Raw genomic sequence first — 22,210 nt, forward strand, 5'->3', positions numbered from 1 at the left:
TTAAGCTGAAGAAGCGCAAACCGCATGCTCGGTGGCTCTGCGTTCGCTTCCGCTGAAGCAACTTTAGGCGAAAAAAAAAAAAAAAAAGATGTCGTTTTCGCAATTCACCCCTTCCTTCCTTGCGCCCTTGGTCACCGCAACAGAGCATTTCTGAGACGGGTAACTGTCTGCACTCTCACAAACTTGTAAGAAACGCGCTTTTCTTCTTAACGAATTTCTTTTAAAAATATATAAATTAGTGCAGTTTATATGTTGGCGAACTAAGAGAAACTGTAGCACGTGCACTGATTTGCAGGACGCGTCTTCTTGGTCCTAGCTGTCAAGCTCTTTCAGACGTGAAACAATGAAGAAATAAACATCATCATCATCACCCTTGATGTTCTTATCTGGCATCGTATTTGCTGTAGGATTCGTCCAGCAAGGAAATCACACATTATGCAATGTGCCTGCTTCCACACTGCTCCCTTAACCCTCCGCCAACCCACAACCCGCAATGCCGTAGTCTTGTCAAAATCGTGCGCTCGTTGTGCCATTTTCTGTCTACTTCTCTGCATTTATTCTGTACATGTATCACTTGGCGAAGTTGAACTTTAAACTTCGATCTCAGCAATGATTTATTCTGTGTGCTTCACGGCTTCCCCCTCGCCTCCTGAAAATTAATGGTTAATGGAGCGCCTCTGAAGCTATGATTGGTATACTCCTCTTAGTGATGCGACACCGCGCTTATGTATAAACATGTGCGCGTTGGTATGTACTACTGTGAAACTTTGACGCTTGCAAATATTTGTGGCTGCACCAAAGGTAATGTGCACGCGAAAATGAGCGCGTTTCACTCTCTATCTGTCCTCTTACAAAGTGCCTTAATTCATGCATGCATGCGCATGTGCTCCCGTGCACGGGCTCACGAACGCTCACGAGTGACGAACTTTATTTAACTTTCGTCATTGATTTGAATGGAGTCGCAGTTTACCACGCTGCCGGCAAGGGCCTCATAACGGGTGATATATACAGAATCACAGAACACAATCTTGGCAAAATAAGACCTTGTGCCCTTATTTCAAAAATGCCGCGTGATTTGTAGCGCCATCTAGTAACAATAACAAAAACTTTTTTTTAGTTGTTTGTGGCCAGACGAAGCGAGCGTCTGAGCTCTAAATACGACAAATAAATGTACAGCTTTCATCACGTGTTTTACTTTTGAGCCACTTCTTGTAATTTCAAAATACAGTAATGGCGCTGTAATGTGCTCGCAGAGTTTCGCAGCTTACTGCAGGCTTGTCAACACATCTTTTCTCTATTCACTCGCCCAACTGTTCCACTCCTTGCATCACCTTTCTCGGTGCCTGTTAGCCTGTTGGAGTCAGCGAAAGAAAGCCCAAATCTGGTGTTTGTTCCTCTGCTGACGGATGATTTACTCGTGATCAAATCCACTTTTCGGAGTTTATAGGCAAGCTTCTAACGCACAACATGAGTGGCGGCGCCCAACAGACAGAGGAGAGTGAGTTACGAAGTTTATCGTGCTACACCAGAGGCTGCACTATGTGCTGTCATGGCAAACTGCCGGCATCGTGCGCTGCTAACTAGTACTTATTGATTGCGTTTTCTCACGTCTAGCAGCAGAACTAAGTAGCCTAAAGGCACATTTACTTTCAGCCGTTGAGAGACTTATTTCACCAACTTTACTCTGAATAGCCGTATGCCCGTCTTCGATCACTGTCGCGTGGTTCAAGGGCTGGTACTTTCGGATGGAGAGAAGCAGTGGTGGCTTTCACATCACATTGCCGTCGAACACACGTGCCTGGTTACGCGCCAAATTTTTTAGCCAAGCAAAATGAACGTAAAATTAGTCATAGTTCAGTGTTGTGGCGACCCAACATTGACGATCAAAATGTGATTCGCATTACTAGGTGCACTTGCAGACTGGCAACGTCACCATATTATCGTGTTCACTTGTGCATCACATAAGCGCAATTGATAAGGCATACATTCGGGGACACTTGGATGAAGTCGCATGTCGCGCGGATTCTCTGCATACATGCGTTACGATAAACGTGGAGGGAGGGCTATGTGTACTACAACCATCAACTGCTTTACATACATATGTGGAGACGAATAATTGACAAGCAAATGAATTCAAAGTTGAAGATGATGCAGACAAGTGGGAAAATGTATACGTGTAACAGCTGTAGCTAGCTAAGTAGTTTTTTGGAAAGCTTTATTCCAAAGGGTCACTTTCCTTGTAAGAAAGCAAGTATTCACTCATGTATGTGAGGAAGCAATGTGTATGCCTGTCATATGGACATCTTTCAGTATAGTGGAGCCATTACAGCTTGATGCAGTTATATATTCACGCTTTAGTGCCTTGCTTGTGGTTAAAAAAAAAAATCTCAATGCCACTCAAAACGTCCATTGTGCATGACAGCTGCTGAACTCGAATGATTTCTTAGGTTTTGTTTTGCTAATTGTAACACCAAATTGAACGCAGCTGCAATGTGTTCAGCAGATACATGTCAGTGAAAGATTTGCCATGAATGACAAGTAATATATTAATGGATAATGAAGAATGAATAGCAGCAGAGACTTTGGAACAGCAACATATCACGAAAAAAACAAAAGCAAAGCCGAAAACAAGGTGGGTAACACATACACAGACGACGCATGACCATGCTTGAGGAATAAACGGACACCAATCAACAAGAATCATGAAAAGAAGGCAGGTTTCAGAAATATACATATTTTTAAATCGGTCTTTGCATATGCTAGTATTCATGGCATCATTGACCAAGTTCTTGGCATCATTGTTGGTACTGCAGCTATTCAATGTCACCCAGTACAACCTGCATGAAAACTGGACTTCGTGAAAGTGCCTCTGTATGAATCTGAGACTAGTACTGGGCTTCTCTTCTAACATTGTGCTATCGTGCTCAATATAAATTGCAACAACAGCTGTACAAGATACTTCAAAAATGTATTTAACATAAGTTACAGAGTATTTCATGGAAAAAGGATTTGAGTAGAGAATATTGTTACTTTGAAAATACTCCCAAGGTACATTTTCTTGTGAAATTCGAAAAAAAAATTACAGCAATACGGTCCACTACCAAAAATCTTTATCTGGAATAAAACATTCGAATAAGTCCATGCTTATGTTATGACTTTGCTCTTTGTCGCTGGGTTGTCACTAGAAACCTGCGAAATGTGGTCTGTAGGACTTTTTTTTTTAAGACCTATTTCGGGCAGCTAACCACCAGAACATTCCTTCACAGTGTCCTTTTCTGACTGGCTTTAAATAGGCCTGAATCCTTACTGGTTCCAAGAATGAAAAGAGTTAAAAATTTATTGGAGGTCAAATGTTACAATCTCAATCTCTCAATCTGTGTCTTGCTGGCCATGCATTTCTTGAGTGCATTGCCACATCTACATTTTATTCAAATTGACCGTCGTCAAAGACCTATTCAACAGCCACATCTAGCACTGTGTACAGCAAAGTGCTCTGGCTTGCTGCTTGCTTTAAAATTACGGCTTGGTCCTCCATCTCTCAATATTTTTGTTTTGCTAATACCAGTAAGTTTGGTTGGCATTTGTTTTATATAATCTACAGTAAGGTGAAGTGCACATGTTTTGACGTTGCAGAAAAGCCACTGTATATATCTGAAGCACATGGCAACGATGAAACGGGTGATGGCAGTGAGCTGAAGCCAGTCAAGAGTTTGCTACAGGTGTGTGTTCTTGCTCTCTGTAATAAACTGTAAGCGCAGTTATTTAACATTGGCCAAGCTTTTTACAAAAATATTGTTCATGCAGGCAATGAGGATAGCTGCTGAAGAGCCGTTCCCTGGGTTCTATGGTGACGGCAAAGATGGAGAGGTAAGCATGGCTTCCAAGCTCGTGCCTTGACAGAGATATTGCATGATCTTGATAAAGTATACAAGGCTACCATGTTATGTATTTGTTGGGTCCTTCATCCTTGTGGTGCAGTTAAACGTTCACCTTGTTCTACTGTATAACCGAGACTTTCAACCTGGTCTCATGAGGTCCCCTATGCGCTGCACCCCATTGTATGTGGAAACAAGTAAAATTTGTGCCCTCTTCGTTCTGTTTTCTTTTTCAGAAGTGGACCTTAGTGTCTCAGTCTCAGATTAAAAAGGTGCGGAAGATCTGGGCACGGGAACAGTATAAAAACATCGAGCGAACTCAGAGGGAAGCGGAAGATGAGGCACGGCGTGAGAAGAACATTGAAGAAGCCAAGAAGGTGAAGATACAGCTTGATCCGTCTTTACCCGACCCAGTCAAGGTAAGTAGTATTGTTTTCCATCTAGGATTGTCTTTCTTTATTACGCCATATAAGTTTGTATGGGTGATGTTCTGCTCCTAGCTCTAGAACATCTGCATGCATGTGCTGTAGCACTAGTAAATTCCACAGATGACAAACCCCATTACATAGCTATTGGAGACTGTAAGCAATAAGAAGCATGGAAATCACTCAGTCTCCAATTTTGGGGCCAAAGTAACGGTGGCACTAGTGTATTAAGAATACCATGCATTGCTCAAGTGGCTTGTGGCTTGAATAGTCTGTTTCATCAGTCAGACAGGTTATAAGACTCGCAAGAATAGTGCACTAGCAATCTAGAGGAGATGGAAAGAAAGGAGCCAAATGCACTATTTTGACCAATGCTGTGCGCTACAGGAGTACTAAGAAACTAAAATAGAAAGTCATCAACAAGCATGTTATGAGAGGCAATCACTGGATTTCTAGCAATCACACTGCTCAGGGTATAACAGAAACGAGCTCATTTCAAGAAACTAGAAGATTTTATCTAGCATGTAGCATGTTCCCTTTCTTTCATTTCTGTTTTAATGTTATAATAAAATGTCAGAACAACAAGTTAGTTCCATTTGGGGCTTTTGCTATGGTACCTCAATGCTTTGTGGTTTGTCTCCAAGTTGTGTGTTTTGATGTTGTGTCGTGTTTTGTGGCTTTAGGATTTGGTTATGTTATTATTTCCTGGATATCATATTTATTTGTAGGACAAAAACAAAAGCGCTTCCTGAATGCTCTGTGACATTGATGAAAAAGGAGTAATGCTATTTGCATGCTTGTGTTTGCACGGCTTTGTATTTTTTTCAACCACCTCGATGGCTGTAACATTTTGTTGCCGAGTGCGAGGTCAAACATTTTATTCCTGGTCATGGTTGCCACATAGCAATGGAAGTGAAACGTGAAAGTGCTGTTGTATGTTTTTTTGTTTTTAGTGCATAATCAAAAGAAACCCTGGTTATCATAATTCATCTGGCTTCTCTTTTGGCCTGAAATTTGCTTTGGGACATTGAAACTAACTTAAGTTTAGTCAGTAGCTCTTTGTCACTGGTTTTTGTAAACGGTATTTGTGTTTTTAGTTTTTTAACTCATTGTCTAACCTTCATAGCATAGAGTTTTATGTGAAACTGCTAATGAGGTTGTCAAAAGTGCCCCTCCTATGCCCCAGAGCAGGTCTGGTGAATTGTAACGATCATTCATTGTAGGAAGTTTGGATTAAGCAAGAAACAAGAGATTACTTATTTCTAATTGTCTCTATGACTAAGTCATCACTTTCATTACGAAACTTCCAAAGAGTACCGACTTGAACAGTATACATTGATACAGTGTCTTCCTTTATAGAAACGAAGCACAAACTTTGTTTGGCTGAATTTAGGACTAGAGGTTTGAAACTATGCCACTTTGCTTAATGCAAACTGTGTGTGTGTGTGTGAGTTCTCGTTAACATCTAATGACAAAGTTACCTGTTCTGTCGAGGTCAAACAGTGACCGTCTTTGGTTTATTGGTTTTTCACAGATTAAGATCCGTGAAGCCAAAGGCCATCGGGGCAAACGTGTGCACCTGTATGGCTGGGTCCACCACCTGCGAAGGCAGGGTCGCTCGCTCATGTTCATCCTGTTGCGGGATGGCACGGGCTTTCTCCAGTGCATCCTCACAGACCAGCTGGTACGTCATTCCTGCGTGTGCCACAGACTGCTGCGCAAAGATCTCAAAAACAGAGAACTAGTATGCATGCTGAATGACAAACGAATGGGCTTTCACTATACATATTTATACGTACACTTCATGTGTACCACACAAAGCAGTATGTTGCTTATACTGCCACAACTCTGCAGCTTATACTGGCGGTCACAACAGCCACAAGGATAACAATAATGGGAAAACATGACAATGACAAAGGATAACAATAGTGAGAATAGGACGCAATAAAAACGTGGCTACAGTTGTCAGTTCCCTTTTGCCTTTTTCTTTTCACAGTATTCAGCAACAGCTAAGCAAATAATAATAATAATAATAATAAAATGTTTTTGCCCGTTCCTCTGGGGTGTTTTTCTTGTCTAAATTAAAGGCCATTAGAACAAATTTTCACACTGGCTAATTTAGCTATAACCGGGTAGTGTCTACAGTAGCTATTTTAACGAAGCTGCAAGGCTGATTTTCCATGGAAGCTGCTCTCTACTCCCTCTGGAATCCCGGCCGCGGCGGCTGCATTTTCGATGGAGGCGAAAATGTTTGAGGCCCGTGTACTTAGATTTAGGTGCACGTTAAAGAACCCCAGGTGGACGAAATTTCCGGAGTCCTCCACTACGGCGTCTCTCATAATCATATCGTGGTTTTGGGACGTTAAACCCCAGATATTATTATTATTATTCTACTCCCTCTGAAACCAGGCGTTTTTCATTATTAAAAATTTTGTAACATAAAGCTTAAAGTGTATTCATTATCAAAATCTTCCAGTGATTCGTTGGCTGTTATGGCACCTACCAGTGCTGGGCAGTATCGAAGATACATGTATCTTAGATACTATCTTAGATACTGTATGAGTATCTTGTATCTGTATCGCGATACGTCTCGAAAAATGAGTATCTGTATCTGTATTTCCGATACATTCGATAATGTATCGTGTATCTTAAGATACAAGATACTTCTATCGCAACACAACCATGCGAAACAATAATCACTGGCCAAGTTCCGCTTCTCAAGCTGATACTGGTGCCACTAAGCCACCTGAAGAAGTCTAAGGGCTGTGACGCAATTTTATTTTTCCGCCAGAGTCCTCCAGTGAGGGCAGAAGATGAGGAAGACAAGCACGCGGACGTCTACGCCCGGCCCACGTACCTTTTCTTTTCTCGATTTTTTTTTTGCTTTTTAGTTGCGCCAGTGCCGCGACACTTGCTCTTAGCCACTGCCTACGCCGCGTACTCGACTGCGTGCAGCGTCTATCGGGCAAATTCTGATGTTGCTACAGTGTCGTTATTGAAGATTCTCTTGCGTCTTGCTCCGTGCAAGAATGGGGTTGCTTTGTGTCTCGTGGATTTTACATATCAGCGATTTGAAGGTTCTCGTGGATGTAAAGCTGGACTTGCATGCAATGAATTAACTTATATGCAAATAAGATACGCAAACAACTATAGCACCACTGGTACTGATGCTAGATCTAATAGAGCAAGCGTTTACCTAACAGAAAATATCTTGGCGTACCGTATTTTTCACTTCCTGCTACATTTATTCAAAGAATTTATGAAATCATAGCTTGATCATTAGCATAAATGCTTTTTTGCATCCCATAGATTACCTAGGTCTCTGTTCTGTTTTTCTGGTCTCTGCTTTATTCTTCTAACTGTCTGCTTTATATTTCTACTACTGTTTACTCATTTACACCTTGCCAAGGCGATTTTGAAAACAAATATATAATTATGTGGGCGTACCTTGAGTTACAGTACAAAGCATTCTGCTTATCGCTTAGGAAAATAGCGAAACTGAGTTTGCATTGTAATAATAGAAATCATTAGGAGCCATCTTAAAGATGTTAGGAAGAGGATTCGAGAAACGCTGTTTTACTGAATGCTCCGTTTTATTCATGAGCGTCCCAACGAGCCGTTTCAGGCAATTTCCCATAGGCACTGAATTTTCTATTGTCTTAATAGGTAAGTTGACGATACTTCATGCTCATAGCTATTAAGGGCGCCGTTTGTATTGTGTTTCTGCACTCATTCAATGTGAATGTTTGATACAGAAACACCTCTATATTTTAATTATATTAGTTTTGCTGTTTTAGGCCTTCTTAAATATTTTTCATATTGGTAATCGCCACCTAATGGGAGCTATAAGCGGCGATAGCGCGAATAACGGCGGTGTCCTCCCACGCTTTGTGCAACTATACAATACGTCTGAGACGTCTCTGTGTTGCACATGTTTTCTCGTTGAACAAATATTGCTAAAAGATTATACGTTAGTAAGTATATCAACAAAGAATCCTTTACGCCAACAGATAAGTAGAATATGAAAATTCATTGCTGTTTTACATCATCTACGTATACACCAGGGGTCTCAAACTCAGCTTATAAACAGCGGGCCACAGTCGCGAAATTTAATTCGAAGCGCCGGGACAGTGAAGATGGTGGGAGAGAGTTTGAACAAAGTGACGTTGCCATTCGAAAGGAAGCCTTTCCCATGTCTCATATATAGGTCATTTTTGAAGGGGATTTGGAGTCAGGATTCGAGAAACGTCGATACCGATGTGCACAACGAGTGAATTCTGGACGCGGATTCGGAAATATAGAGTTTTTGTTCCACGGTTATGTTTCAGGACATCGTGACCACATGTTCCTCACGAAAGGAAGGCTTGAGACCTGTCATGTCTGTGTAGCTCACGAACATACCTATCTAGAAAAAAACATGGCTGATCCCTCCGTCATAGGAATCGGTATAACACGAAAGTGAAACGTGTCTTCACAGAAGTAGTGCTTATTGTGTAGTGATATATGAGAGCTTGTACAATGTCTATTCGTGTTTGGCAGCTATAGCACCGTTTGACGTGGATGCACCCATGTTGACAGCATGTCTCTATCGTGACGACTAACGCCCATGATCATGATTAAACCGTTGTGGTAGCTGACGGTGTGAACATGTATTTGGGCACAGCGAATAGTGAATCCCGCGTAAGGATGATATCAACAAGCTCATAATCAACACTCGTACCCGGTATGCACTTCTTCAAAGCGTCGTCAATTAAGGAGAGAAACGGCACGGGGTGCGCTTTCTAGTAATGGGTAGCCGACGCCTGTGCTCATGCATACATAACACACACTGCGCTTCAGCAGCACGGGAGGTAGAGGTTCGTAGCCTGAGCCGCAAACGCGGGAGTCCCGCTGGCCTCTGTCTCGCAGGCGCTGCTCTCGCTCCACCAAGGCACGACATTCGCCCGTCGAAATCGCGTGCTTTCTGCAACACATATTGCAGCAGTTTTGTTAGTCGGTGCTCTCGCAATTGAAGCAGTCGGCGGCGGAGAAATCCCGTTGCTGCACGTGGAAGCTGCACTACTCCTATGAGCCGACGCACGCTAACACGAAGCCAAAGGCAAAGAACGTAACTGCGTCAAGGGTGCCTCGGCGACGCCAGCGCGGCCAGTCTACCTCTCTGGTATCGAGACGCTTTAACCATGACCTCTGATATCGCACGAAATCTCGGAGTAAGCGCTAGTAAGTGTCGATCGCGAAGCATTACTTCTTTTCACATCTCACAGATGGCGGCACCGCCCCGCTCCGCCTGCCGCGAAAGAGAATGTGTGAAAGATATAAGGCGCGTTCGCGCCGTGTCTAGCATCTCCCGAGTTAGCTTAGTCGGTAGAGCATCGGGCGCTTGCCGTCGCGGCCGCAACGTCGTGGGTTCGATTCCCAGCGGGGTATCTTTTTCTTGGTTTTTTCTTTCTCACCCGTTGGCGTCCATTTTATCAACGTCATATCCGTGACGGATGTACTTGGTGGACCCCGGCATAAAACACTTTCGTGTTAATAAAAACAAATGGGACGAAGATGGTCATGTGTGCGGGCGGGGCCGCTAGCGAAAAGTCTCAAACCCCTAGTATACACCATGCGTCCCGCACCCTCCCCCCCCCCCCCCCACCAAAAAAAAAAGTCGCCACCAGCGTTGTTGCTGCTGTACACCTGTCCGGATATACGGTATTGTGCAATTGTGCATACTGTCTTTTACGGACAAGGTAAAAGTTCACACCGGTATTTGCGCCGTCGTGCGAAGGCCTCTCATAAAAGTTATTGTGATTATATGGCAACTCGCTAGCTGGTCGGCAAGCTGAGCAGCGACTCCCATTAATTGCAAAAATGACAAGCGAGAACCTTGTCAGCGAACTGTACAAAGAGTTGTCCTGTGAAGAAGCTAAAACAAACCCCAATAAGTTGTTTTGGAAAGAAACTAATGTGCTTTGAGCAAGAAGGGCAAAACTTTTAGATACTAACAGACATTTCATTAAAGTGAAACAAAATAGGTCGCAGTTAGGAAATTTTCAAGAAGACATTTTCATGCATAGGCGTTCGCTGCTACATGATATGTATCTATAATAACAAATTAGAGAATGTATCGAAGTATCTTAAGATACAATTGCCAAGTATCGTATCGGATACAATTATTGCGGAAGTATCTTGTATCTGTATCTCCAATACTTCTTGCATGAGTATCTTGTATCGTATCGCGATACAATTTCAAAGTATCTTTGCCCAGCCCTGGCACCTACTTATGTTTTATTTTTTCAAGTTATGTGCATCTTTGCGAGCTAAACGCTTGTATCTTTCTCTTCCAGTGCCACACGTACGAAGCACTTATGTTATCTACAGAGTCATCCGTCCATCTTTACGGAGAGCTTCGTGCTGTTCTTGAAGGCAAAACGGTAAGTCTCTAATGACTGTACACAGTCCCTTTGCCCAGCACCTGGCTTCGAATCAAAGATGTGTTTTATAGTTGGGCAAGCAGTGCCCGCATTACGGTCAGACCAAGAAGAGCAATGCATCCTATCATAGTAAAATATTAATTGTTGCTTCAGTGTTATTCTACTTTAAAAACTGCTTTATTTTCGCATATGTTTGTTTGTTTAATTGCACTCTGGCTTAAGCGAATGTAAGTCCAAATTGTAAAGAGCAGCAGGCATACCATTGCACTTTGTAAAAAAATGACTTGCATTGTTTATATGTACTAGCTGTTAATCAATTCGTATTAGTACTTTAGGTCTACATAGACAGTATTTGAGATAAATAATGTTTAAGTTGTTGTCTTGTGTAGACATATTGCTTTCTGATCATGTCTTGCAGGCACCCGGTGGCCACGAACTTCATGTTGACTATTGGGAACTTGTCGGAGATGCTCCGGCTGGAGGCCTGGACGATGTTCTCAACAAGGTATTTATGCGGCTGTAAATGAAAGTGATTGATGCACAAACATAATTATTAGTTGACTGGATACTTCAGGATTGTCATTTCAATTGAGAAGGGTTTACATGTAAATATGGCACTTGGAATAAGTGCTGTTGTATAACTCTTACAGCATATAACGATGCTAACCTAACCAACTGGAACAACAGTTTAGACTGTGCAAAAATGCCTAGTTTCAGGTAGTGCAGTTGTAAAATTTTAAGTGTTATAAAAGTAGATCAGTCACGATTAGCTGAAGTAGCTGTGGTAGCTGTGGCACACTGCAAGATCCAGGCGGCAGTGACCTAGTATTTGCATCTATTTGTGTCACCAGGTGCATGCATTGTTTGTCTTTTGTGCTTATTTAGAGGCTATTAATAAAAAGATTAAGTGACGATCAGCTCCGAGGCTTTGCCAAGAGTACTTCAATAGCACGCTTCTCTTGCTGAGTGAAATTTTGATGCTGTTGGCCTTTAACTGTCATTCTAAAAAATAGCTTTCTTTTTTTTTTTCTCTGTCTGATCTCAGTGACAGCAGGACTCTTTTTATTTTTCTTTCCCCAGGAGTCTCACATTGATATTCTGCTTGAAAACCGCCACCTTGCACTGAGGGGAGACACGGTAAGCAGCAGGAATGTCATAATTACAAATATATGTTTTCTTCTTGTAATAAAGTTTATGCACTCACTTGCTCACTCACTCGTCGGTGTGGTAATCAAAAGCTTTGACAGCATTTTTTACCTTCAACCTTTAATTGGTTGTCAGTCTGTCGGTAATGAAATGTAAATGCCCTCTACTCAATATCATTAATGGCTTGCTGACCTCATATTTAAATCGATGTCTCAATGCCAGTGTCGATTGGCAAATCAACCAGCTGTTGTGCACTCGTTAGTTAGCCAAATATTTGCATTGCACATATAACGTTAACACGACCACCTGTCATGAACGAGGACCACACAACACTGCATTGGACACTCAAGAGATGCGCTGCACTTCAGAAGACAGTGACACAGTGTCAGCACACACAAAAAAATGGCATGGATTTTGTTGGCAGAGGAAGGACAAGGCTGTTAAGCTGGGATGCTTAGAACATTACTAGAATATCACTTTGAGAATTATGGCCAACAGTTTGCCGATATTATTGAATATGTCAAAAGCACTGTCATTGAGGCTATTCACTTTAAATCTGCAACAGTGTTTTACAATCACAGTTGCTCTACATCGAGCTTAACTAAGCCTTTCCATATGCTATCTTGCGAACCAAAGTAATAGCGATGTGTACTCACTCAAGGAGGCACTGAATTTGCTTGTTTGACAGGGGGCGCAGCTACACAGTAAGGGCCATCAGCCAGGATGGCTGCCTGCTTGTTTATTAATGAACCGTGGTATTTACATGGGAGCACTGTCCATTCCTTTTCTCTTCATTTCCAGCTGTCTAAGATAATGACTGCCAAGTCTGCTGTGATGCACTGCTTCCGGGACTACTTCCTCAGCAACCACTACGTTGAGGTCATCCCACCAACCATGGTGCAGACGCAAGTTGAAGGAGGCTCGACACTGTTTGCATTCGACTACTTCGGAGAACAGGTATGCTGCGTGCACTATCACTGTATGACAACAGTGAGCCTTAAAAGCAGCACACCCACGCAAGCTTGTGTACCCAAAGCCCTTCTCTCTGCTTCTGTTCTTTTGTATGCCTAGACAAGAACATGAGATAAGTGCCAACTCACAATTGTAGGATGTATTTTGGAAAGAACGTATGCAGGGTGTCCCACATATCATCCTCAAAGTTAAAGGAAAAAGAAAGCAGATGAATCATTTTATAAAAATGAAACTAAGTCTGCATTGTAAAATTATTGATGAGAAACCATCAGTTATTCCTCAATACCAGACATCCTGTTATTTAATTATAAGTAACTTACGTGCACTGGTGTAAACCATGGGGGGTTCATGACCCCCCCCCCTTGTGTTCAGGCTGTGGGGGGGGGGGGCGGGACACCCCTTGCATTGTCCCCCCTTGAGATTTATCTTTTAAACGCTATATATTTGAATTGCTTGAGAGTTAAGTATAGTGCCATCAACCTTTTTGCTAATGCGTGTTTATTTTGTGGTGTGTCTAGGCCTGTGTTCAATACCCTTCAGCTATGTGAGACTATTGAAATCACAACTGCCGCTTCACCGCTTTTGGAGAAGTCTCAATAGAACAATGCAATTACATGTGCTGGGAACGCATGCTCGTTTTTAAAATTTTTATTTCAAAGCATGATTTTAATATTTATATAAATAAAAATTTTAAGAAATGGCTGCTATGGCAAGATGCGTGTCCCCCCTTGTGATTTAGCTGGATTTATGCCACTGTTTACGTGAAACTAAACCCACATCAAAGTCAGATGGTTCCATCAAGGTACACATCGTGTATAGCTTTTTTTAGTAAATACAGAAAGCTTGTGAAAGATACCATGCAACTATACACCTGTGCACACAGAATGCCAATGCCATCAGACAGTTATTGCGAGTAAGCAAGCTTTTTCTCTCAGGTTTGCAATTCAAAAGCGGCGAATTTGGCTTATGTACATTATTTCTTTTTTTAACTTTTTGCATAATTGCTGAAACACTGTATATATAACCAACTAGCACTTTTGTCTCCAACGATCAACTCACCCATATAACAAAGTATTACAGTGGTGCTTAACAATGTGATTCTATTTAAATCTAGCCTGCAATGTGTTCATATTCATTTTCTCTTCAGTAAAACACTACTACGTCAAAGCATGAAAACTGCTTCAAAAAGCAAAACTCTAGCAATATTTTCTCAAAGAAAAAGAGCTCCAGCTTGGATCGCTTTTCCTTGTTACTTATGCTGGTCTGTTAGTGTTAATAGTAGGGGCATGCGAATATTCGAAATTTCAAGTATTTTTTTGATAGTGTTTGCTATTCGATCGATTCGCACAGGAATTTTACTATTCGAACTTCCCAAAAACAAATACGGTCAACGTCCGATTGAAAGTGACCCCTTCAGATTTTCAATATGCTTCACCTCATCACACCTCGGTATTGCGGCAAAGCTGCATTTTCAAGCTCCGTTACGGTCGAACTTTGCCAAGGCACAGTCAACGTCCGATTGAAAGTGGTCCCTAGATTTTTCAATATGCTTCACCTCATCACACCCCGTATTGCGGCAAAGCTGCCTTTCAAGCTTCGCTACGGTCGCAAATGTATTAACTCAAGAAAACGCTGGTTCCAACATGGAGATGAAAGATGTGGCAGAGGTGGGGGTTCAATTAATGCTGTTTTGGACCTGAAATTTGGGCAGGGAGTCCGAAAAATTGGACGCCGAAGCTTTTTAGCATCCAAAATTTCAGATGTTCTTATGCATCAATGTCTACGAGGCAGATTTGGAACTCCGGACTTGAAGGGAGCACACCGTTGTCCACCACATCAGTTGGGCTTCCACAGAAGTTAAAACAGGAGAGGCTGAGGAAATGGCATCTTTGCCTATCACATGTAAAGTGTTGTCGGCAACACTTTGGTTGCACCAGGTCATGTACATAACTAGAATTCGGCCTCTACATTGCCTCATTTTTGATAAGACAACTATGAAACACCACCCTGCCAGTGCTTCATCAACCTAGCGAAAAGAAACACTTGCATGTCGCTATCTCATAAGAATATGCTTAGGAATCCTCTCTGACTTCTTTTTCTGCAATTTCGCTTCGAAGTATTCGAAAAATATTCTAGAAATATTCGAGAAATATTTGAAAAATATTCGATTCAATTGGCACTCACACTTCAATATTCGAATTCGCTTCGCACCCGAAATTTTGCTATTCGCACAGCTCTAGTTAATAGATAATTAACTGCATAGGAAGAGCGCTGTTAGCACTTTGCTCTGAAACAAGTACTTAGAAGATTTTAGCTGTACCGAATGACTGACATGTAATGTCAAGCTTCTGAAAAAGCTTGTCATGTTATATTACTGAAGACTCCATATACCATTGTTGTTCTTTCATTCGTTGCAGGCCTATCTGACACAGTCCTCGCAGTTGTATCTGGAAACAGTTGTGCCTGCTCTTGGAGATGTCTTCTGTGTGGCACAGTCCTATCGAGCAGAGCAGTCTAGGACACGGCGACATTTGGCCGAGTATGTCTCTCCTTTATTTAAAAAAAATTTTTTTTTGCTGATGCATGGTGAATGCTCAGACATGTTGCGAAGCATTCGCTGTGTTCTGCATCTTTGTAAAGCAGTTGTGTATTTTTCCTTGATTCATATGCATGTTAAAACCCGAGTGGTCTCGATTGTCTACAGCACTCTCACAGCTGACTGTTGTGGACAGGGTTCTTGAAAAGCCGCCTTTAAAACAAAAGGCGTTCTCTTAGCTGTCAACTCCCATGTGCTCACCGTGCACAGCCAAGCAGGGAAATATATGATTCTCTGTGCAGCTTTTGCACATAAAAGCTTTTATCGTTATTATTATTACTCATCCTATAAGGCATGTTTTTTTTTTTTTGCGAATATTTGTAATACATTTGGTTAATTGTTGTACTATTGCAACCTGGCAAATGTTGTTTAGTGTGTGTGTGTATGTGTGTGCATGTGTGTGTGCATGTGTGTGTGCGTGTGTGTGTTTTGGTGAGGGGTGGTGATGGTAGTGTTGCAGATGTCTTAGTTGCTGACCTAGGGTGTGCTTTGCAGGTTTACGCACATTGAGGCAGAGTGCCCCTTCCTGACCTTTGACGAGTTCATGGACAAGATAGAAGATTTGGTGGTGGGCGTGTGCGAACGCATCCTCAAATCTCACGTTGCTCCCATTGTGCTCGAGCTCAACCCTGTGAGTCAGTTGTCTTTTACAACCGTTAATGTTAATGTGAATTCATTTCTGTTGTAAAGAAAAAATTTAATTGGGCCTTGTTTTCTGTTGGTGCGAAATGTTGCATTGAAAAGGATGAATAAGGACGTGTCCTATGCATGATTACCGCGGAACACACATGAAGATGTTGTGCATCAAACAGATACTCAGAAACTCACATGGTTCTTTATGCATCTGCCTCAGTCAACTCGAAGGCGAAAGCCATCTTCTTCTATTTCTTCCAAATTAATGTATTTAACCTTGCGTGCCCCCCTCCGAAAACGTTCTACAGCCAACATGGTTTCGCAATGCCTCCAGGATTGGAGGCATTTTAGTTTTCTGCACCTCACCTTGTTTTGCACTTCCTTCGGGATCAACCCAAGTGCAACCAAGCAATGATGTCATGTGATGACGTCACAAATTTTGGCAATCCGTGATGTCATCACGTGATGATGATTTTTTGCATGACTCGTGTTCACGCTGCCGATGCGGGACGCCGGTCAATTTTCACGTTTGATGAGCCATCTAAGGCTTTTGCCTTACTAAGGAAAGGCTACTCTGGAAATCTTATTTTGTAATCAGTGCGAACACCAACTAGGTTTTTCCTTTGAATGCACCATGCAGTGTTGGCCTTATGCTATCATCTTGCACTGAAATTTGTGCTTTGTCGGTTGCAGGAGTTTGCTGTGCCAGAGCGACCTTTCATGAGGCTACAGTACTCAGATGCAATAAAGTACTTGCGTAAAAACAACATCACCAAAGAAGATGGTTCATTCTATGAGTTCGGTGAGGACATTCCAGAGCTTCCAGAGCGCCAGATGACAGACAAGATCAACAAGGTAAGTTGTTGCCAAGATCCTTGTCCTGCATTTCAATGGGACGAATTGCAAAGAGAGCCCGTGTGCTTAGATTTAGTCGAAATTCAAATTCAAGATTTGGTAAAACTTCGTTGAAATCAACGCGGACTCCCCCACTATCACGTGCCTCATAATCATATCTTGGCTCATAAGACTAGCAATTGTTATATTATTACAATAAAATAACCGAATAAAAAATCTTTCAGTCATCGGAAAGGGCCTTGTCCTGTCGTCTCTTCTGCGTTTTTGTTTATTGTGTGTTAGAACAGATGGGACATGAAAAATGTATGGACTAAAAGCTTTTCAACTACTTGTCTTATCACAGTTTGCAAGAATGAGACGAGGTGCACACTCCTTCCAGTTTTTCTCTTGAAAGAAATATGCCAGTTCTAAATACTCTTCCACTCCATGTTGAACATAATTGTACTAGTACTATTTCTTCGCATGTGATTAAAAACTTATCTGTAAAGATGCGAGCTCATTGTTATTCTCTGTTTTCTTGCAGCCGATCCTTCTGTGCCGCTTCCCTGCGGAGATAAAGTCCTTCTACATGCAGCGGTGTGCTGATGACCCTCGTTTGACAGAGTCGGTATGTGTCCCATCTGCCTTAGTGTAAGCAGAGTCATTCAATTCTCTTTATGGTCACGAAACTGCACCGTCACGCTATGGGTGAGCTTCATATGCTACTCGAAAATGCAGCAACGCGTCGCCACTGTGCCACAGAGGCGATCGTCTTCGCCGTCCGCGTATTGAAATACTCGCGCAGTGCGAGACAAGCTGCTAGATATGATATGTTTAAGCTAGTGGAAACGTTGTCTCAGGACTAGGATGCCCAACAGATGTTGCGTGCCGGGGTGCCGCTCCGGCTACAAGGGAACCAGAAAGGCGTCGTTGTATTCTTTACCATTAGATAGAGTTACAGTATATGGCATATACAGCAACTCCACCATTAGACAAGCAGCAGCGTGAGAAAGGGAAGCGGGCCATACCGCGGCAGGAAAGTGGCAATTTTAACTTTGAGTCGAAGTATACACGTGTGTGTGCGAACCATTTTGACGCCCCGGACATTGTCACTGCGTATGACTTTAACATCAAAGGCGACTCCGTGTCCCTGAAACGCGACAAACCAATGCTGAAGGCTGATGCAGTTCCAAGAATTTTTGAAGGATTTCCTTCGTATCTCACGAAGTGCAAACCTCGATCTCGCTCATCGACAATGCGACCACCATGCAGACGACCACGTGAGTCGTCCTGTGAAGAGCTTCGAGCATCGCCGACGCCCTGTTTATACCGCATCGTAGCCGCACGAATGGGCTTGTAACAGCTCGTATTTTTGCCTATGTTTACAACTGGCACCGCTGGCACTTTGCTGCGAATGCCCGGTGTTTAATTTGATGGAAGTGTTAAAAAGTTGTACCTATCGTAGTGTCGTAGTGTTGAGACGAAAGGAGCTTGCGAGGCCGCAGCGGCCACATTTCGATGGGGTCGACATGCAATAACACCAATGCGCTGAGAATTGGTACATCTAAAAGGACCCTAGGAGGGGGGCAAAAATCATTCAGAGGTCCCCCGCATTGGCGTTCATAATTATATCTTGGTATTCTTTCATTTCTCCCCGAATGTTTGTAGTTTTTCGGCTGGTACCACTGCGAGCTGCATGTATTGAGCTGAAGGAAAGAAGATTACTTTTAAGGGCTCGTTTTAATAGGGGATGTTATTTGTAATAATTGGGATACAAATGTGAAGAAAGTAAGGTGGACGAAAAGAAAACTTGCCGCCGGCAGGGAGCAAACCTACGACCTTTGAGTAACGCGTCCGATGCTGGTTTTCTCCCTCCCGGGTGCTCATTTTAAAACATAAAACGCATTCAGGAATGTATTTATGCATGCTGAGTGCTAAAAGTAAAAGCGTGAAAGCAAAGCGACCGCTGTGGAAGCTTAGAAAGCTAAAACAACAAGGCTGTCCCACACACAACCCCAGCGATAGCAGCGTTCGCATCGCCTCTCAAGCACAGCTGCGCTTCTGGCGGCGGCCGCTGGCTCCATATGAAACTGACACGGCAGTTTCGTGACCATAAAAAGCATTGAATGACTCTGGTGTAAGCCTGCTAGAAAACTAAGTGCAAACTATCCATCTTCAAGGGTCTTTGTATTACCTCATGTACTAGTAGGTTGAATGAGTAGTTTCACAGCATATAAAAAAAAGAAAAGCCACTATATTAGTATTTCAGGGGCGCCACATGAGAAACTGAGGCTGTCCTAGAGACCCGGACCAATCGGCTTATAACTAAACTCAGCGTTGCTTTTATTGTTTTGGCTCTTGCTGCCTTTATATGTGTGCTGCTGTGCGGTTATGGAAATGTGAAAGGTACACTATAATCTCATTCATACACTTTTGAATAAAAGCACAACTATACTACCATCTCTAGAAAAAATTATCGAAAGTCACTAAAACGATGTTGCAGTTTCACCCAAACTGCATTAAACATCCGCTTACTAACTAAAACATGGTGCACTCGGACTCGCATATGTTAAATCTCAAGGGTATCACAAAATAGTTTAATATATTGGTATGTAATTCAGTATGAGAGATGTAGGCCTTGGCTAGTATGCTTCACTGCAGTCATTACTTCTTACGTATTAGTATACCTTGGTGCACTGTAGGGCTGTCGTGCAATGGATCTTGAAGCAAATCCATCAGTATGGAGCACAAATAAGACCCTTGCTGCATGAGCTAATCTGTATTTCAAGATTTACCTCGCTCATTTTCCTTCCGTTTCTTGTTGTTCCTTTTAGATTAAATGCCTTGTTTTGTGTCATCCGCCAAAACTGTGCTGTTGTATTGACACAAATATTTATGACACGAGAAGTCATTGTGGTACTGTTAGGAGAAACACACTTACAGGGGTGCAAAGCTCAATACATTGAGGGTAGCTGAACAATTTCGGTACATCGATGTAACCGGTATACAGTCGAACCCGGGTATATCGAACTCGCCAAAAAACGTTTATTAGTTCGATATATGGCATAATTCGATATAGGCCCGCTATAGGATTTTGACACAAAGGCACATAACAATAAGAAAAGTACTTTATTAATATGGTGGCTTACTTGCGTGCCCTACTTTGGAACAAAATAGTCCTGGATTTTCTTCTGTGTCAACGACTTCGCTGCCTGTGACAGCACGCACGCCTCCACGTTGTCCAACGAGTCGGAGCAGCTGAGGCTGCAACCTTCCACATTCACGCAATAGCGCCGGACCAACGCAAGTGCACTAATCACTTCGGAGGATGTAGGCAATGGGCCATCGTCAATTTCCTTATTGTTGTCGCTTTGGCTCGTGGTCGGCACGACGTCTGCAATGTAGTCCTCATCTTGTAGCTCACCCATGATGGCGACATCATCGTCCGCACTGACGAACTCGTCGAATGTCGATCCGTCGATAGCTCCCGGGAACTCTGCCAGCTCGCTCCAAACTTCGGCGGAAACACCTGCGGTGTTTTCAGTGCTGTCATCGGAATTTGGGGTGTCATCACCAGGCATGCGGAAGCCGGCACGCCTAAAGCAGTTCTGGATCGTCTCCTTCGTGACATCTGCCCACGATCTACTCAACATAGAAAGAGCTCCGAGCAAGTCGATCTTAAGCTCCCTGCCGACACGAAGGTTCACAGAGCACCAACAGGCAACACCACCAGCACGGACCACGCTGAATGAGGACTCGAGGAAAACAGGCAGCAGCAGGCACACAAGCATAAAGAAAGAAAAAATGGCGCTCACTTCTACCGCCTCTGTACCTCGGAGAAAGCACGACGGCCTCTGATTGGCTGTAAGCGCTGCGAGCGGGCCAGGATCATTTCTTGCAGGGGGCGTTCGCCCGTGCACAACCGGGTCTAAACCACTTTTTCTAGGGTGGCGCCGGCAGTTTTCCCCGCCACCGCGAGGGAAAGCCAACTTGCTGGGGCACTTTTGAGGCACATGGAGTTTGATATATCGGTTGTCGTTGCTATTTTCGTTCGATGTAACAGTAACTTTTGCTATATATTCTCAATGTAAATTTACCGTGCTTAGAAATTGTTCGATATAGTCGGGCTCGACTGTATCGATATATCGGTCACACTGCTACAATTGTATATATTGGTGTGACGAATAGCATTGTAGATGCTCCATAGTGTCATGTTTCACTTATCGACAGAAGTAACTGAAGTATATAATAGTGATCTTCAGGCATCTCATACTATTGGTTGAAAATTAGTGCTAACGAGTTGTTACCCCCACCTCCTTATGTTGCAGGTTGACCTACTAATGCCTGGCGTTGGTGAGATTGTGGGCGGCTCTATGAGGATCTGGAACTACGATGAGCTGCTCAAGGGATACCAGCGAGAAGGCATCGACGCAAGTCACTACTATTGGTACACGGACCAGCGGCGGTACGGTACCTGCCCGCACGGTGGCTATGGCCTGGGATTCGAACGCTTCCTCACCTGGGTGCTCAAGCGCAACCACATCAGAGACGTTTGCCTCTACCCACGTTTTGTGGGCCGCTGCAAGCCCTGATTTCGCACACGGGTTGCATAAAAGAATGGCTTATTTCCTGACTTCAAGCTTCCTGCTGAAAGTGTCACCTTAAATTCCGCATTTAATCTTCGATGTTCCTAAGGGGGGAAATAGTTTTTAGACATAAAATGCTATATAATTTAAGCTAGGATGAAAACGTCAGTGATTATGTATTTTTGTATAGACTATGCAATTTAGTTTAAAATTAATTATTAATGAAAACATCATTTGGTCACTGGCTGCAAAGGTCTTGCTGATTTAAATGTCATTGAATTCTGCACACGCCAAAGAGTGCAGCAAGATTAATTTTTGTGGTTCTAGTTTTCCCAGAGAAACAGGTATGAAGCTTCGAAATTATTTGAATGACTGAGAAAATCACATTTCTTAAACTTCCCAAAGTAACATTCAGCATCCTATAGCATCCACTAAACACTCAGCTTTTCAGTATGACAGAAATCATCAAATTTAAGTGCGCCAAAGCTGAGAAAAGCATCTCAGAAGTTTGTAAGGTTACGAAAAAACAGAACAGGAAAAACAGCAAAGAACAATATGCCAACGGTTGCTGGTGCGATATAAAAGGCTGTTATGGCTAAAATAATGATCTAGGTTGCATAAAAATTGGTGAGCTCATGTATCAGTAATGGCAAAACCCAAAAATGTTTCTGCAAAATAAATTTTTTTACCCTTTTCGGTCCCAAAAAGCAGCTTCCCTCCA

The 22,210-nt window shown here is 42.7% G+C and overlaps 1 protein-coding gene across 1 annotated transcript; it reads left to right on the forward strand.

Annotated features, from left to right (window-relative positions):
- Positions 1-1,339: 1,339 nt before the first annotated feature.
- LOC119387455 (asparagine--tRNA ligase, cytoplasmic) lies at positions 1,340-21,533 on the forward strand. Its single transcript, XM_037654851.2, has 14 exons — positions 1,340-1,498; positions 3,634-3,719; positions 3,805-3,867; positions 4,112-4,294; positions 5,835-5,984; positions 10,636-10,722; positions 11,141-11,227; positions 11,803-11,859; positions 12,670-12,825; positions 15,258-15,379; positions 15,932-16,067; positions 16,763-16,924; positions 17,448-17,531; positions 21,232-21,533. Exons 1-14 carry the CDS (start codon positions 1,468-1,470, stop codon positions 21,493-21,495), a joined length of 1,668 nt encoding a protein of 555 aa, XP_037510779.1. The 5' UTR covers positions 1,340-1,467; the 3' UTR covers positions 21,496-21,533.
- The last annotated feature ends 677 nt before the right edge of the window (positions 21,534-22,210 follow it).

Source organism: Rhipicephalus sanguineus, chromosome 3, assembly GCF_013339695.2.
Source record: "Rhipicephalus sanguineus isolate Rsan-2018 chromosome 3, BIME_Rsan_1.4, whole genome shotgun sequence".
In the NCBI taxonomy this organism is placed as follows: Eukaryota; Metazoa; Arthropoda; class Arachnida; order Ixodida; family Ixodidae; genus Rhipicephalus; species Rhipicephalus sanguineus.